The following is a 17,685-nucleotide window of genomic DNA, read 5'->3' as shown; positions in this document are numbered from 1 at the left end:
AGGAAGATGATGTACCTGATCCCTGTTTCAAACCCTTTATTTCAAAGGGCTTTGTTTCTTTAACAGGGGATCCTAAAGACCAGCTGCCAGTACAGGTACTTAGGGACACAGGAGGTTCTCAGTCTATTATTAGAGAAGGCATCTTACCTTTAAACTCCAGATCATCATGTGGATCAAGTGCTGTTGTTCAAGGGGTAGGCATGACACTAGTTGCGGCTCCTTTGCACAATGTTTATATTCACTCATCGCTTGTCAAAGGATTCTTTAAAGTAGCTGTCCTCCCTGCCTTGCCCATCAAAGGTGTTCATTTCATCCTCAGTAATGACTTGGCTGGGGGAAAAGTTAATCCAGTACCTGAGGTCATTGATTCTCCTGATCTAAGTTTAGACACAGGGAAATCAGCTGAAGTACCTCCCGAAATCTTTCCTGCTTGTGTGGTTACAAGGGCCCAGTCAAAGAAATATGGAGAGGACTTGTCTGATTCTTTTCTTGCTACAGGGCAGTTTCTTGATGCCATGACTGTGTCGGACCGACTGCCAGAGGAGGCCCGGTCTGCTGGTGCTGGATCACCCAGTAACAGCTCAGGGCTTGTACAACTGCCTGCCACTCGGGAAGAATTCAGGGTTTACGAATAGTTTGTAATTCATTTATTAATTAGGTTGTGAACACTTTATAAATCCTTAATAAGCTTTTATAAGACATGAGATAAACAGGGCAACTGTGACCGGTTGCTTGCCAAATAGTGAGCCCACATTTATCTGTACTGCTAAGTCTTATATTGGCTACCTAGCTTACTTCGTCTCCTTCATCAGCCAGCATCCTTGGTATCTGTTGTTCACTGAGTTGATTCTCGCTAAGTAGCCAATATAAGGCTTAGTCATCTTGCCAAATAGTGAGCCCACATTTATCTGTACTGCTAAGCCTTATATTGGCTACCTACAGTAGCTTACTTCGTCTTCTTCATCAGCCAGCATCCTTGGTATCTGTTGCTCACTGAGTTCTTCTTCTTCGAGTCCGTAGCAATCTCAGATGTCATTCTGCCAGTATCGGGCACAGGCCACAGCTGATGGGGTAGGTTCTGCCAGGTCTTCTGGACTGCACCGGGGGGCATCGGCACATTCCAGTAGGTGGGACATTGTCTGCACTGATCCACAGCTGCACTGAGCTCACTGAGTTGATTCTCGTTAAGTAACCAATATAATGGCGCGTTTCCACTACACGGCCTCGCTCTGCCCCGCTCGGCATGGCTGGGCCTCGTTAGGACTGGCTCACTTTATGGCGCATTTCCATTACAGTTTAGGAACTGGGGCAGTATCTATAGTAACGCAGTGTAGGCGGAGCCGTGACGTGATCTTCAGAGGACCCCAGAAAAACAACACAGCCGTTAGCTGTTAGCACTCAGAGCTCACAGCTCCTCATATATGTTCAGAAACTAGACAAAAGTTAAACAAGTACAAACCACAGACTGCCTGTGTCATGGTGAATACAGTCGCTGCTTTATTTATGTCTGTATAGGCCGTTGTTGTGAGTGTGGACGGTCGGAGCATATACTGCGTTAGCTTAGCCAATCTCCATTTAGAAAACAAGCATTTTAAAAGGTTTTTCCCCTGCCGTCTGTCTGCAGACTTGACAAAGCATTAATTCATGGTTTTTACTAACCGGTATCAGTATGTTGTTACTTCGGCATCATTTTGAAACGTGTATTACAATTAAATCACGGTCAAATATGTCCATCTTGTTGTAGTTGTTGCCCCCTTGCCAGCGACGCTCTCTCTAGTTTAGCATACTCAGCCCGACTCAGCCTCGTTGTCTCTGGCCCTAGACCCACGATTTTATGAGGCCAGAAAAACTGTGAATTAGGACCCGCCGGCCGGTACTAGGCCAAGTGGAAACGCAACCAAAGACGGGCCGCTGACGTCACAGCCCTCTTAAACCGGGCTGCGCGCTGTAGTGGAAACGCGCCATAAGGCTTAGTCATCTTGCCAAATAGTGAGCCCACATGTATCTGTACTGCTAAACCTTATTAGAAATGGTAGTATGGTGATTTGTTTACAATAAGGCTCCCTTTTGGCAATTATAAATGTTAGTAACTCGTAAATAAATGGTCATAAGAGATGCCAAGAAACATCAAGATGGATGGGGGGGGGGAAATCAACTCAGTGAACAACAGATACCAAGGATGCTGGCTGATGAAGAAGACGAAGTAAGCTAAGTAGCCAATATAAGGCTTAGTCATCTTGCCAAATAGTGAGCCTGTGTTGATGTATGAAAACTATGTTAGAACTGGTTTATAAATGGTTCTTAATGATTAATAAAGTGTTTACAACCTAATTAATAACCTAATTATGAATCCTTTATAAGGGTAGTCTTATTGTAAAGTGGTACCGCATTTTCTCTCCGGTATAATTCATGTTTGTGGATATGGACCTTCTGTTAATCTACTGATGTTGTTGTTGCAGCAGTTTTCCAGAAGATGGAGACACATCTCTGTTTTCTTTTAATGCGTTGCGATATGTTTTACCTGTTTCAGAAGATAATGAATTCCCCTGTGATCACCTTGTCTTGTCTTTCACCAGTTACACCTGCGTTAATACTCCATATGCGGTAAGGAATATGAAATGTACTACTTGAAGTATTCAGAGAGCCTGGTTGGTTGTCTTTATTGTACATTAGATCAGGGGTTCCCAACCTTTATTGTGCCAAGGACCGGCAGATACATTAAAAAAAAATCGCGGACCGGTTGTCAATTTTAACTGATTTTAATATTTACTCACCACCAGCAGGTAGCAACAGAGGCTAATTGTATGTAACAGCCTGAACAAATACTAGAACAATATGCATCCAAAACATATTAACAAAGTTTAAAAAAGAACCGGTGTTGTTTTTTGGTTTTTCGGAAAACCAAAAAACCGACGTTATTCAGTTTTTAAACCAAAACGGGAAAACAGATAAATCAACGTTTTGGTTTTGTTTGTATGATTTACGGATAATCCAGTGAATGCTGGGAAAACGAGGAGAAGGCGCATTATGAAGTGTGTGTGTGTGTGTGTGTGTGTGTGTGTGTGTGTGTGTGTGTGTGTGTGTGTGTGTGTGTGTGTGTGTGTGTGTGTGTGTGTGCGTGTGTGTGTGTGTGTGTGTGTGTGTGTGTGTGTGTGTGTGTGTGTCACTGGCATTTGTTTTCAGAAGATATTATGATAGTGTCGTTCGTTCCGGTGCACTCCCGACAGCATAGCACTACATCGAGATTAAGATTAAACTAATTTATTTTGGGAACAGCCGCATATGCCGGTGTCGGACAGACACAAACACACCGAACACACAGAGCTGAGCTGAGCAGAGCACATACACACACACATCATGCGCCTTGGTGACTGACTGGACATATCCTTCATAAAACTAATAAAAGGGGGAGTAATCGGGCAGTTCGATGTGTGTAGAGGTGTGTGTGGTTAACACGTAGCAGCCTGCAGTCACTCTTAAACTGTTCTGATTAAGTTAAACACAGCGAAGGCGGTGCGTAAAAAGGCACAGCTCTTTACCGAGTATACGTCCCGCTGCCTCCTGATGCTTCAGCCATTTCATGAAGTGAAGGAGGGTTTCCTTCTATAAAACAGCTGCGGGCAGCAGATACCGTGAGAGTCCCGGACATTAATTCATAGATCAAGGCAGACTGGTTTACTCTCCTGTTTTGCCAATCCGGTGCTTAAACAAATAGCTCTACACCCCTGGCCGACATGTCCTTAAAATGAAGTCCGAGTTTGAAATCTATCTCAAATAATGTATGCACCACCATTTCCCCACATAAACATAACAGTCTGCAATCAAACGGTTGTCTCCTGTGCGCTCCTCTTCCTACTTGGCGCACCGGTAACATGCTTGTGCGCACAAGAGGCTGAGACCTTAGGCTGAGCCGCCGAATCCCTCGGAACATCATAAAAGCCATTTTCAACGGTTTTCTGGTGAAAGATGAACTAGCTACTGGATGAAATAATATGACTGGTGGCATAGGTGCGAAAATTAAACACTTTTTGAAAAAAATATTATGATAAAATATTTTTATATATTTATAATTCTGCAAATATTACGATAAACTCACAGCTATTTCGCGGCCCGGCAGTAACACCTCCGCGGCCCGGTACCGGTCCGCGGACCGGGGGTTGGGAACCCCTGCATTAGATTACCAAGATATCACTAAAGCCACTTTATCTTAAGGGTAGCAAAATCTAACATGTCCTTGTTACTTTTGCAATGAGAAGATGTTTCCATGAGGCTTTTACTCCAAATGATTTTGGAAGAATTTCCCTCCCTATTGATTGAAAAAGTATTAATAAAATAAAATAATAATAATAGTTTTTGTTATGATTATTATAAGTTTTCAAAAGCAAATTATTCCGATATCATTTGGAGTAGAAATCTATCATTATTTGTATTATTATTAATGTTGGACCGTTTGAAGCGGAATATAATTTATTTGACAGGAGAAACAACGTTTTGTCTATGAAACAAACAAAAAAGTGTAAAAGGATAAAAGTCGCCATTATGATATGGCCTGGATCAAATCACTACACTATGACACATGTATGGACACAAGGCTCCTTAATGTAGCAGCAACAGTATGTATATTATTGCTGTAATTTGGCCCTTAAATAGTGTTTTATCTGTCAGATAGTTTACAGATTTGTGTCTTCACGCTGATGTATTATATTTTCAGTTAAGTTCTGTTTTATCTTCTCTTTTGGGATGTTTACATAGTTTAATTGTTTGTTTTCTAAAAAAAAATGTATGTCTCATTAGTGCAATACTTTGTTTTACATTCCCAATTTGGGATTAATAAAGTATATCTTATTTTATAATGTATACTGTACGTGGGCTGATGCTGGTGGTTGCCGCTAGATGGTGACAGTGAGCACACAGAGACATTCTGTGTCTGCAGAAGATGTAGAAACACACTGTTCATACAGCAGGAGGTTATATTTCCACTTTCTGCGGGACGGTTCCTTATTCTGTGATGGAGGATTCACACAGGACGGATTGGATGCTACGTTAAAGTAAGTGTGACCTGCTGTCATTCCTCTTTTTTACCTCGATATGAAAGATAGTAGGTAAAAACGTCTATTTAACGTCAGTAAACAACACAAAACGGTACTTTGTTATTGAACAAAAAGCCTCCTAGCATGCTAAATTAAGTCAATAAATACTTGTTTACTAAAATGGCGTCGTAATGGCTAGTCCAAAGTAAATGATTAGCAGAAAAAAAAGCAGATTAAAAATAAATACATTCTTAAATCATGCAGTATAATTGTACTTTATGCTGGATACAATAAAGTAATTTTCTTTTTACAACAGTCTTCTTCAAAGCAGTTCATTACCTGTAGTAAATTCGTTATAAACTCTGTAGTGTGTATACTGTTTACCAGTGGTGGAAGTACATTTACCAAGTACAGAGAGTTCAGACTGTCAGAGACTGTCTACAGAAGATGTAGAAACACACTGTTTATTATACAGCAGGAGGTTATATTTCTGCTGCGGTTCCTTAGTGTGTGATGGAGGATTCGCACAGGACGGATTGGATGCTACGTTAAAGTAAGTGTGACCTGCTGTCATTCCTCTTTTTTACCTTGATATGAAAGATAGTAGGTAAAAACGTCTATTTAACGTCAGTAAACAACACAAAACGGTACTTTGTTATTGAACAAAAAGCCTCCTAGCATGCTAAATGAAGTCAATAAATACTTGTTTACTAAACTGGAGTCGCAATGGCTAGTCAAAAGTAAATGATTTGCAGAAAAACCGTAGATTAAAAAAACTCTGTGTAGTGTGTATACTGTTTACCAGTGGTGGAAGTACATTTACCAAGTACTGTACTTAAGTAACATTTTGATGTACTTTGGTGCTGCTTTATACTTCTACTTTGCAAGTTCATATAATTAACACAAATTGTAAATCAACTAATATATTTTGATAACTCTTTAGCAGCTGCAAAATGAACATATTGTACACATTCATGGATAACTAATTATAAGCCATTGATATAATATATATTATTCTAAAATTGTTCTTTCTGCATAATGAGTACTACTAGTTTTGGTACTTAGCTTATTTGTAAGATTTTGAATGCAGGACTTTTACTTGTAGGAGAGTATTTTTACACTGTGCTTTTATCCACTTTTATTTATGAAAATGATCTACTTCTTCCAACTATGCACCCAAACTGTCTTTAGTGTTTCTGTTTGCATTATACTCACTCAAATCCTGAAGAAGATGTAGTTTATTCAGACAGCTCTTAGGCTGCTGAACATGTACAGTTTGCTCTTCTCAAACAAACACACACACACACACACACACACACACTTTATCCTGCCGTAAATCAACATTTTCTTTGTACATACTGACATGCATAAGTATAGTCAGACATTCCTAAAGTAGTAGTTGTTGAGTTGTTTTGTCATTATACACAGATATTTAGTTAAATCACTGGTTTGGCGACTCTTCTGCGCTTGGAAACGTTTCATGTTGCGTTTTACTGTATTGTAAAGACGCATTTTCAGGTTCATATCAGTATTTAGTGTCTCTACTGTGACATGTCTCCATGCTTTAATGTTCAAAAAGCTCTTTATTTCTCTCATACTGCCTGGGCTGCAGCACCTCTTTTCACCCTCTGTCTGAAACCAGACTGCTACAGGAAAGGGAACACCTCAAAAAGAATAAAAGGGCCCTCTTTAAATAAAATCTTGTCCTTGTCCTCACTCCAGGACTGCGAACCAGTGCAGAGGTACATCTCTGTAGAGGAGCGTGGGTTAATGAGACTGAATGGATCCTCAGAGAGCGATGCTGGGAAATATACCTGCATGGTAGACGTCACCTTCAACGGCAGGAAGTTCACGGCGGCACGCAGCATACGGTTGAATTTCACAAGTAAGTACTGAAGGTCACTCCAGCCTGAAGATATGTCCTTATATCCTGATTAGACATCAATATGCTTTTTGTTTTAACTCTTTCATTATTATGTAAATGTTCTATATTATTAGTGATGCCATTTATCTGAAAAATAAAACTGTATTTCAAAAGTTAAGGATTATCCCTTACACAACATGCTTATATTTTGGGTTGTGAAAGTCAATAAGTAACACTCACTCATTTAGTTTTCTCTGATTTGGGAGGCGTGTGGTGCAGTGGGTCGTGCGTTGGTGTTCGGATCAGGTTCAAACCCCACTGCAGTCAGCATGTCGTTGTGTCCCTGGGCAAGACACTTCACCCCAAATTGCTCCTGTGGGGATTGCCCACAGTATTGAGTATGTAAGTCGCTTTGGATAAGAGCGTCTAACAAGTAACATGTAATGTAATGATTTACCCGTGGCTCCTTCTCAGAGATGACTGGCCTTTCCTTCTTATTGTGTTTTCTTTTACAATGATTATGTGTCTTTAGATATTGGGATTGCAGTCAAGCCTGAGGTGATTTACCCTCAACAGGATGTGGTCGTGGTTAAAGAGGGTAAGTGTCATTCTTTAAAAAATTCAGACTAACACACACATACTGTATGTCTCTCAGGTTTGAGATGTGTGAAAATATCACTGTCACTTATAACAATCCAGTTGGAAAACAATTCCAACCTTAGTTTGAGCTTTCTTTCTGAGCGTTAACTTGTCAGACATCTTTAATTCCTAATGATAGGAGGAGGAACCCCCAATGGGACATGGACAGAAAAACTAAAACAGCTAGTGAGCGTGAGAAACATTATTTGTTTAGTTGTTTTTGTCCATGTCAACTTACGAGTCTTTTTGAAATGTAAAAGTATTCAAGGACTTATTTCAGCAACTTATTACAGTGAATGTAAAGAGTTCCTCTCCTCTCAGTGACACTTTGTGATATGAGTATGATGAGCTGTTTGTTTCTCTCTCTGATGCCCAGGTACGACAGCGGAGCTGAAATGTAAAGCCTACATCGGCATTAGTGAGGAGCACGACACCTACATGTATTGGACTGTCGACAACATTTCGACTGACGATTTTACGCAGCTCAGTGATTCCTGGCACTCGTGAGTTTAGTTTTTCCCGTTATGTTATTTCATGAAGACCATGTTCAGGATGCTGTAAATCAAAACAAGTTGAGCCCATAAAACCTTCTTGACTAGTTGTAAAATCATTACCAACACTAATTTGTTTAGTAATTAAATAAGACTGTCAATGAGCACGTTTCTTGGATAAGTAAAAACATGAGGCAACAATCTCGAATACTTTTGTACACAGGGAATATTCTGTGGATTTTCAGGTTCATATCAGTATGTACTGTAGTGTCTCTACTTTAAAGAGTCCTCTCCTGCTGATGTTCAGGTGTATATCAGTATGTAGTGTCTCTACTTTAAAGAGTCCTCTCCTGCTGATGTTCAGGTGTATATCAGTATGTAGTGTCTCTACTTTAAAGAGTCCTCTCCTGCTGATGTTCAGGTGTATATCAGTATGTAGTGTCTCTACTTTAAAGAGTCCTCTCCTGCTGATGTTCAGGTGCATATCAGTATGTAGTGTCTCTACTTTAAAGAGTCCTCTCCTGCTGATGTTCAGGTGTATATCAGTATGTAGTGTCTCTACTTTAAAGAGTCCTCTTTTCACCCTCTTTCTGAAACCAGAGCCCAGTCTGCTCTGATTGGTTAGCTGCCCGGCTCTGTTGTGATTGGTCATCCGCTTAGAGATTTTCCTCCTTTTAGCCTATCACGTACAATGTGTCAGAGTGCTAGCCAATAGGATCGCAAGTGTTACAAAGTGATATCACTATGTCACAAAAGTAAGCAATGGAGTCCAATGGAGGCGTTTCAGGCAGGGGGGAGTGTGTGGGAGAGAAACTTCCTCTGGAGAGAACTTTGGGATTGTAGCCTTTGCAGACCATTTACATGCACAAAAAACCTATATAACAAACTACAGGAAAGGGAGAACCCCAACAATCATAAGCAGAATAAACGAAAAATAAAAGCATGAAGACAACATTTTAACTGATCGATAACTGTATGACTGTTCCTTTTCCTTCAAGTCGTTGGGAAAAAGGCAGAGTGTTCGGTTTGTCCACCCTGTCCATCTCAGAAGTTCACCGTCAGTTCATCAATGTCCCCATTTCCTGCTGCGTACAGACCACTCTTAAACGTAAATGTGGTGTGGCGAGGCTTCAAGAAGGTATTTATTTCTCTTTTTCTCCATTTCTATCAATAATTGCAACACACTCTCACTCCCTAAGCGTCCAGGAGCGACGCTTGGTCAGGGTCCCGTGGCGTCCAGTTGTGACGCGCCGAGGCTCCTTCAGCTTCATAAAGGGACGCAAAGAGCTTTCAACTGATTGCAATGTATTCCCATCGGCGGCGGTATTTGACGCTTAGGGAAGCACGGTATTCGTTTGTGTCGGAGGCTGTTAAAGGCAATGTGAGCGTCCATTCCCATTGGATAACGGAGAATTGTACACCCGGAAGTAAGTATTCCCCTTACTGTCGATTGATTTGACAGTGATATCTCCACTACTCATCAACTCAAAAACACCAGATTATCCTTGTTAATTAAACGACATTGATAGGTTTTAGTGTGTGTACAATGCTTTGGTCACGCTTTCCCCTTCAATTCTGAGAAACAAGTCGTTTTCTATGAGTTTTGGATGGCCGAAGACATTACATTACCCACAATCCTCTGTAGCAACCATAGACTGTATAAAAAAATTAAATAATACATTATTCCGAGTGTGCTTGCTTTTCTCTTTCAAAGTCATCACATAACGGCATTGTAATACACGTTTCGGCTGCATTAAATATGACATATCTGCCGTAGTTAACTCTATTTATAGAGCCCTGATGACAAGACTTCTAGACAAACAGGAACTGCCGCCAAAACTGAAAACTTGACGTGGATCTTAAATATATAAGCAATTAAACAACATCTTACATTTCTTTTCACACAATACGTCTCCTTGCAGTATCAACACTAATTCGGCTGACTTTTATATTTGATCCAATTGGTAGATAGGCTGTATTTACGCCATAACGGTGCACAGCTGATAGAAAGGGACACCTACTGGTTAAAGCACGTTATTGCATTTTATAATTTTATTATTAGATATTAAAGGTGGGGTAGGTAAGTTTGAGAAACCGGCTCGAGATACACTTTTTGTTATATTCCATGGAATGCTCTTAACATCCCGATAGCAATGAATATCTTAAGTGCTTTGACAAAACATCCATACAAATATGTCATCTGTGGAAGCCGTAGTACTGTAAAAAGCACAACCAATCATTTTAGCCGGCCCGGCTAAAATAACTGGATGGCCTACCTGCCTGTCAGCCTTCCATCTGTGCACAAACTTATCTCGTGCCCTCATTGGTCATGTGCGCGTTCGTGTGTGTTGGAGGAGGGGCTCTGTAAGGATTGTGGGTAATGTAATGTCTTCGGCCATCCAAAACTCATAGAAAACGACTTGTTTCTCAGAATTGAAGGGGAAAACGTGACCAAAGCATTGTACACACACTAAAACCTATCAATGTCGTTTAATTAACAAGGATAATCTGGTGTTTTTGAGTTGATGAGTAGTGGAGATATCACTGTCAAATCAATCGACAGTAAGGGGAATACTTACTTCCGGGTGTACAATTCTCCGTTATCCAATGGGAATGGACGCTCACATTGCCTTTAACAGCCTCCGACACAAACGAATGCCGTGCTTCCCTAAGCGTCAAATACCGACGCCGATGGGAATACATTGCAATCAGTTGAAAGCTCTTTGCGTCCGTTTATGAAGCTGAAGGAGCCTCGGCGCGTCACAACTGGATGCCACGGGACCCTGACCAAGCGTCTCCTGGACGCTTAGGGAGTGAGAGTATGTTGATAATTACACAGAAATATCAATGAGACAATGCCAACCCAAAGGAATTTAAAACTATAAACAACACATTAAAACACAAATGGTTTCAGCTGTGACATACATTACTTTTGGATAGATACTACTGTATATGTGGACCCAAATATTTTTTAATACTTTTGAGTCTCGCCCGGAGCTAAACACACAGACTTGTTAGTGATTTTGCTTCTTTTTGTTGTGATTGTGTGTGTCTTTGTAGTTGCTACACATCTCTCTGTGGTTGTATGTCTCTGTGGTCTTTTTTTTTGGTGTAACTTTGTAATTGTTTTGGTCTTTTTTTTCTTTTTTTTTAACTGTGGATATTTGGAACCTTATCGTAGTCTTTGTGGTTTCCTTTTTCATAACTGTTGTGAAGCTCTTTGTGTCTCCTTGCAGCTGTTTTGCATCTCCTTGTACTTGTTTTAGTGTTTTTCAAGTCTTTAGTTTTTCTCTTTTCTTAGTAGTCATTTTTAACCATTCAAGGCATCTCTTAAATATTCCTACATATCTTTCATTGGTTACTTTTCAACACAAACCTCCACAGAATTGATCCTTCATGAAAGACTTCCCGGAGTCCTTGTTTATTCTTGTTTGGTTTACATGTGTGAACGTTTGAATGTTTCCTCCCTCCAGAGGACCACAGTGCGCTCTACACCAGCGTCTCTCTCTGCATCTCAGCCTCCCTCGCTGTCGCTGCCTTCCTCTTCTTTAAAGTGGATCTGGTGTTGGCCTACAGGAAAGTCTTGAGACATTTCTCCAAACAACAAAGTAAGTGTTTGTTGAAGGTGCTTTTCAGGAGGAATCATCTGACTACCTGGAAATCTCTTGTTTACCCAAATTGCACAAGACGTAAATAATGTGTCAGCCTTATGGAATGAACACAACTTAGGTACCATAGAAAATGTTAACATTGTCAGGAGGTACTTCACATTAACGATGAATAATTAAGGAGGACATAAACATGAGGCCACAAACAGGACTCCATGGGGATTTAATACTTTTGTACACAGGTAATATTATGCTCATTTTCAGGTTGATATTAGTATGTAGTGTCTCTACTGGGACATGTCTCCATGCTCTAATGTTCAAAAAGCTCTTTTTTTCTCTCATACTGCCTGTGCTGCAGCACCTCTTTTCACCCTCTGTCTGAAACCAGAGCCCAGTCTGCTCTGATTGGTTAGTTGGCCGGCTCTGTTGTGATTGGTCAACCGCTTAGAGATGTCCCGCCCCTTAGACTATCACGTACAATGTGTTATAGCGCTAGCCAATAGAAGCGCAATTGTTACATAGTGCCCTCTACAGTTTCAGATGGGAAGCTTTACGACGCCTATGTGAGTTTCCTCCATCCAGACACGCTCACTTCAGATGTAACGGCAAACTTCGCCCTGCAGATCCTGCCGAAGGAGATGGAGAAACACGGCTACTCGCTGTTCATCAGAGGACGAGACGACTGCCCTGGAGAAGGTCAGGAACACACACACACACACACACACACACACACACACACACACACACACACACACACACACATACACACACACACACACACACACACACACACACACACACACACACACACACACACACACACACACAGCACCAGTCATTAACCTTTTCCCATGTCATCACATGGCAATCCCATTTATAAACCAGTGGGAGTGTCATGTTGTAACTGGGTTTGTATCGTATGAAACACAAGGCGCCGCATCGTCTGTGATCAAATGAAACTATTAAAAATATCCTACAAACTCCTGACAATCACTCATACCTCACTCTGTGTCAATTACATAATAGATACTGTATGTAGGTGTTTAATTCAGTTTCTGTTCAGAGAGGGAAGATTAGTCAGTGCTGTGGTTTACATTTAAAGTTGTAATGAAGTTGCCCTGTGGAGATTTATTGGAAAAAAACACTGTTGAGCATCTCTCTCCAAAATGCAGATATTTGAAATGTACTTAAGAAAACCAATCACTTTTTTTGCAATTGCAATTGCTGCGTTCCTTAGTTCTGCATTCTAGGACACTCTTGCATTCGAAAAACAAATATTTGGCCTTTAGCTGAATTTGTTCTGTTTCCTGTGTTATCTCTTGCAGCGGTGCATGACGTCATCGCTGCTATGGTGCGCCGATGCCACAGGTTGATTATCATCCTGTCACCAGACATAAGATCCTCCACTGAGGGCGAAACGGAGGAAGTGGAAACCCTGTGTGACAACCAAACTCAGCTGTGTTATGAGCAGAAAATCGGCGTCCACGACGCTCTGACCCGCAACGAGCCCCGAGTCATTCTGGTGGAAATCGGTAAGGAATCAGGTTTATATCATTCATAAAAAATGTTTAATAAACTAATACACACATGTACTCTTATGGATGGAGATACTTTTTTTTTGATCAAATTTGTATCGTTTAATACACAACATGTACAACCAAAAGCACAACATTTTATTACTACTGTAGAAGTACATAAGAAAAAGAAAAATGAGACGACAGCAATTACTTACAAAATATACAAAATGCAGAATACAAAATACATACACACACACACACACACACACACACACACACACACACACACACACACACACACACACACACACACACACACACACAGGATGTTCACTGTTGGGTGGAGATCCTTTAACAGCTGCCAAATTATATAATAAATATTTTGCCCGAAAATGGCCACTTTGGATAATCAGTACTTTATGATTTGGTATTTAAAGGTGGGGTAGGTAAGTTTGAGAAACCGGCTCGAGATACACTTTTTGTTATATTCCATGGAATGCTCTTAACATCCCGATAGCAATGAATATCTTAAGTGCTTTGACAAAAAATCCATAAAAAAATGTCATCTGTAGAAGCCGTAGCGCTGTAAAAAGCACGACCAATCATTTTAGCCGGCCCGGCTAAAATAACTGGATGGCCTACCTGCCTGTCAGCCTTCCATCCGTGCACAAACTTATCTCGTGCCCTCATTGGTCATGTGCGCGTTCGTGTGTGTTGGAGGAGGGGCTCTGTAAGGAAGTGGCAGATTTTTTCCGGCTGTGTATTTTCAAATTCTAGCGATCTCGAGCTGGTTTCTCCAAAATTACTTACCCCACCTTTAATTACACATCCGAAAAGTTCTTGGTGGACCTAATTTGTTTTAATTACCCAAAAGTGTGAGAGGCAATACGTAACAACAGCTCATTATGCGGTATATTTGGTCAATGAGAAAAGTCAGTTTAACCAAATTAGTTAGCAGTTTATCTTTTGGGGCCTGTGGAATGTCGAATGCAAGAGTGTCCTTGAATGCAGAACTAAGGAACGCAGCAATTGCAATTGCAAAAAAAGTGATTGGTTTTCTTAAGTACATTTCAAATATCTGCATTTTGGAGAGAGATGCTCAACAGTGTTTTTTTTCCAATAAATCTCCACAGGGCAACTTCATTACAACTTTAAATGTAAACCACAGCACTGACTAATCTTCCCTCTCTGAACAGAAACTGAATTAAACACCTACATACAGTATCTATTATGTAATTGACACAGAGTGAGGTATGAGTGATTGTCAGGAGTTTGTAGGATATTTTTAATAGTTTCATTTGATCACAGACGATGCGGTGCCTTGTGATTCATACGATACAAACCCAGTTACAACATGACACTCCCACTGGTTTATGAATGGGATTGCCATGTGATGACATGGGAAAAGGTTAATGATTTTCTCCGGTTGTGTATTTTCAAATTCTAGCGATCTCGAGCCGGTTTCTCAAACTTACCTACCGCACCTTTAAGTATGTTTTGCTGCATTACTTAAGTAACATTTTGAATGCCTGAAATGCCTCCATTGGACTCTTTTGTTTCCGTAACAGAGTGACAGCTATACAGTATTTAACACTTGCGCTCCTATTGGCTAGCACTCTAACACATTGTACGTGATAGGCTAAGAGGCAGGACATCTCTAAGCGGTTGACCAATCACAACAGAACCTGCCAGCTAACCAGAGCTTTTTTCTTTATTTTTTAATTAAATTAGCATCAGATTACTTTTTCCACTATTGCTATAAACTAAAAACTGCAATTACCAGGAGCTCTGAAAAGTGTCATTATGAAACATGCTAAAGTGGTCTCTCTAATCATTGTAAAGGTTTGCTAAAGTAAACATGTAAATGTATGAATATCTTTATTTAAATATATGGTCAACATTTTATTGTATTCCTCTAGGCTCGGTGGATTACAGATGCCTTCCGGAGTCTCTGCGCTACATCAAGAGGAAACAAGGAGCTTTGAAGTGGAAGAAACCCTCCCTTAAAACCAACACATGTATCAAGTTTCGCTCCAACAGAAACTTCTGGAAGAGTCTGAGGTACAACATGCCCTCAGTGCCTTCAGGGAAACTCCACACCATTGTTTAAATGCCTGTTTCCTGGGAATACTTATTTTGACGTAGAAGACATCCTGGATCGGTTTGTTAGGTTAGGTTACATGATTCATGTAAACAAACAAGACTGATAGCCTGGCTCGTTGCACACTGAATGCAACCCAGAGAGACATCTGCTGGATTTCTTCCTGGATTCAAACTCCTTAAACAAATCTGCTCAACATGTTACAGACTTTCAGCTATGTTCACATTACTCAACAGTTTACCAGTGTAATGTACTATTATATTTATATGATGCGTGTTTTGTATATATTCAAGTCATTAGACAGTCTTTATTTAAAAATGTCCTTGTACCTGGACATGGGCTTAATGAAGAAGAAGAAATACACCTTCCAAGAACAGCATAGCTGTTTCTGTTTTGAGCTTCTTGCAATGTTTTTCCGTGAAGTTGGTGAAGATGTTTCTTCATTTGCTTTGTTTTGGCACATTTGTGCTGCGGGTTTCTCCTAATGGAAATGTTTTGGGCCGTTGTAGTGTGTTGGCACCTGTCAGCCACCTTAGAAAAGGGTTTATAGACTCAATGTGTAATACGTTTTGAAAGGATGTTTACTCAACACTGATATCAACCTGTATTTCATTATTACTGAGTTATTCTCTGCCTCATATCATCCAAGGGTGTTATTTACCACTTTTGCCTAAAAAGTCATGGTTTCTGGAAAAGTATTTATTCGTCAGCCTGGTTCTTGAGAAGTGATGTCCAGGAATTTCTGATTTTTCTATTCCAGCTTTCTGGAATCCAGCTTGTTTAGACTTATACAGTATGAGCCAACTATTTAGTGGGAATCTGCTTAGCATGACCAAATTCATTCAATCGAACGTCATTTGAAACCCACATTTGGATCAGTCACTGGGTGAGGCTTTTCCACTTCTAAAAACATTAATGAAACGCAGATTAAACTATTTAATTGTGAGGGTATGACGTCCCTGGAAACTTCATTTCGATCCTCAGCCTTACACTTCTGGCCAATCCCATCTCTTGGGGAAGCTGGAAAAATCAGGAAATAATGAAGTTGAGGACGTTTTTGAAGTGATTTTGCCTGTCTTTCCTACACCAGCAAACCTAATCGAGGTGTTGTTGTTGTGCAGGGACTCGGGTCTTCACCGTTTGGTTACAAAAAGAAAAACAGCAGCATGTGACAACCAGAAGCAGGAAACAGGTGCTAAAACAAAAACAGTTTAACCAAGGTATTACAAAAACTGTGTGCATAACAATATGTAACTTTATGGTGTGATTTAAATGTATTTTATTTCTCTTATGAGGACTGTATTAAGCGCTGTGGAAACCTTGTATCTCCGGGTCTTGTTCTCGAGTTAGGGGACAATGGAGCGTGAGATGGATGGATCGAAACCTTGGCATTTTTCAAGGATCCTGATACACACAAGGGCATTTCTGCTATCATGCTATGTAAACATTCCTTGATGTTTAGCTAGTATTTTGCTCACCAACAACCAAAATATTGCAAATGAAATGCCTAAACCATGCATGTTCTCTAAAAAAACTCTTCATACGCAAGTGTGGGAAGAGAAAGGCCCTTTTAGACTGAAGTAACCCTTCAATAATGTTTCATTATTGAATCATAGTTTGTCTAATAAGGGTATCATTGTTTATGCGTTTTATAACTTTACATATATATAGTTCAACCAGTAGAACATGTATAAGTGAGTGCGTGCTCTTACACTCTTGGCGAGTGACAGGATCTCCCTTATCAACAAATTCGAAGAATCTTGCAAAGATATTTCCTGTTCAGCTTTCCAGAGAAACATGTTCTTATCTTTGTCGACTTATCTCACTTTCTCTCAAACATCCTGTACTTGCATTTTTTTTCAACCTCATTCTCTATATACCCGAAAATAACCGAATAATATTGTTTTTATTTGTAATATTTGACAAGACTATGAAACATTTTGTTTGTTGGCAACTTTTCTAAACGTTGACTTGCAAATATAATGTTCCTAATTCAAATGTAACTTTTATATAAGGCTGAACAGTTTGCTATCTGAGACATAAGTTAACTTTTTAACTTATAGGACATAAAAGGATTTTAGCTTCTGATCATTGACCTAACACACCTGCAGCATGACGCCCATCGAAACACTTGCACCCATTGTTTTATATTTTAGTTTGTGCACCAATTCATTGACAGTGAGGGCATCGAAACACATCTTATCTCTTCCCCCAATCACAGGCCTTTTGCCACTGTAAGCGACATCAACAAGTCCTCGCTGTGGTCTTTTAGGGTAAAAAAAAAGAAATCTGATGCTAAAAATACGAGTGTGTATCCTTCATACATTTGATCAGGGCTGAGAGGTTGACAGATGGAAACAAAAAACGATTTTATTTATAGGAAAACCTGCCTTTCATTCAGCATATTCAGGCAGTAGCCTTTACACCAACAATTA

General features: G+C 40.1%; 1 protein-coding gene across 2 annotated transcripts; it reads left to right on the top strand.

Moving 5' to 3' along the window:
- Positions 1 to 4,978: 4,978 nt before the first annotated feature.
- Positions 4,979 to 15,857, top strand: LOC117495568 (interleukin-1 receptor-like 2). 2 transcript variants are annotated; one of them, XM_034146864.1, is made up of 9 exons: positions 4,979 to 5,048; positions 6,753 to 6,915; positions 7,427 to 7,492; positions 7,910 to 8,036; positions 9,023 to 9,162; positions 11,498 to 11,632; positions 12,167 to 12,328; positions 12,958 to 13,164; positions 15,069 to 15,857. In XM_034146864.1, exons 2-9 carry the CDS (start codon positions 6,801 to 6,803, stop codon positions 15,257 to 15,259), a joined length of 1,143 nt encoding a protein of 380 aa, XP_034002755.1. In that variant the 5' UTR covers positions 4,979 to 5,048; positions 6,753 to 6,800; the 3' UTR covers positions 15,260 to 15,857. The 2 variants fall into 2 exon arrangements, with proteins under 2 accessions (XP_034002755.1, XP_034002756.1); XM_034146865.1 differs by lacking the exons at positions 4,979 to 5,048; positions 6,753 to 6,915; positions 7,427 to 7,492 and adding an exon at positions 7,548 to 7,725.
- Positions 15,858 to 17,685: the final 1,828 nt, after the last annotated feature.

The sequence above is a fragment of the Trematomus bernacchii genome, unplaced genomic scaffold, assembly GCF_902827165.1.
Source record: "Trematomus bernacchii unplaced genomic scaffold, fTreBer1.1, whole genome shotgun sequence".
NCBI classification, from domain to species: domain Eukaryota; kingdom Metazoa; phylum Chordata; class Actinopteri; order Perciformes; family Nototheniidae; genus Trematomus; species Trematomus bernacchii.
This window is presented reverse-complemented; position numbering and strand designations above follow the sequence as displayed.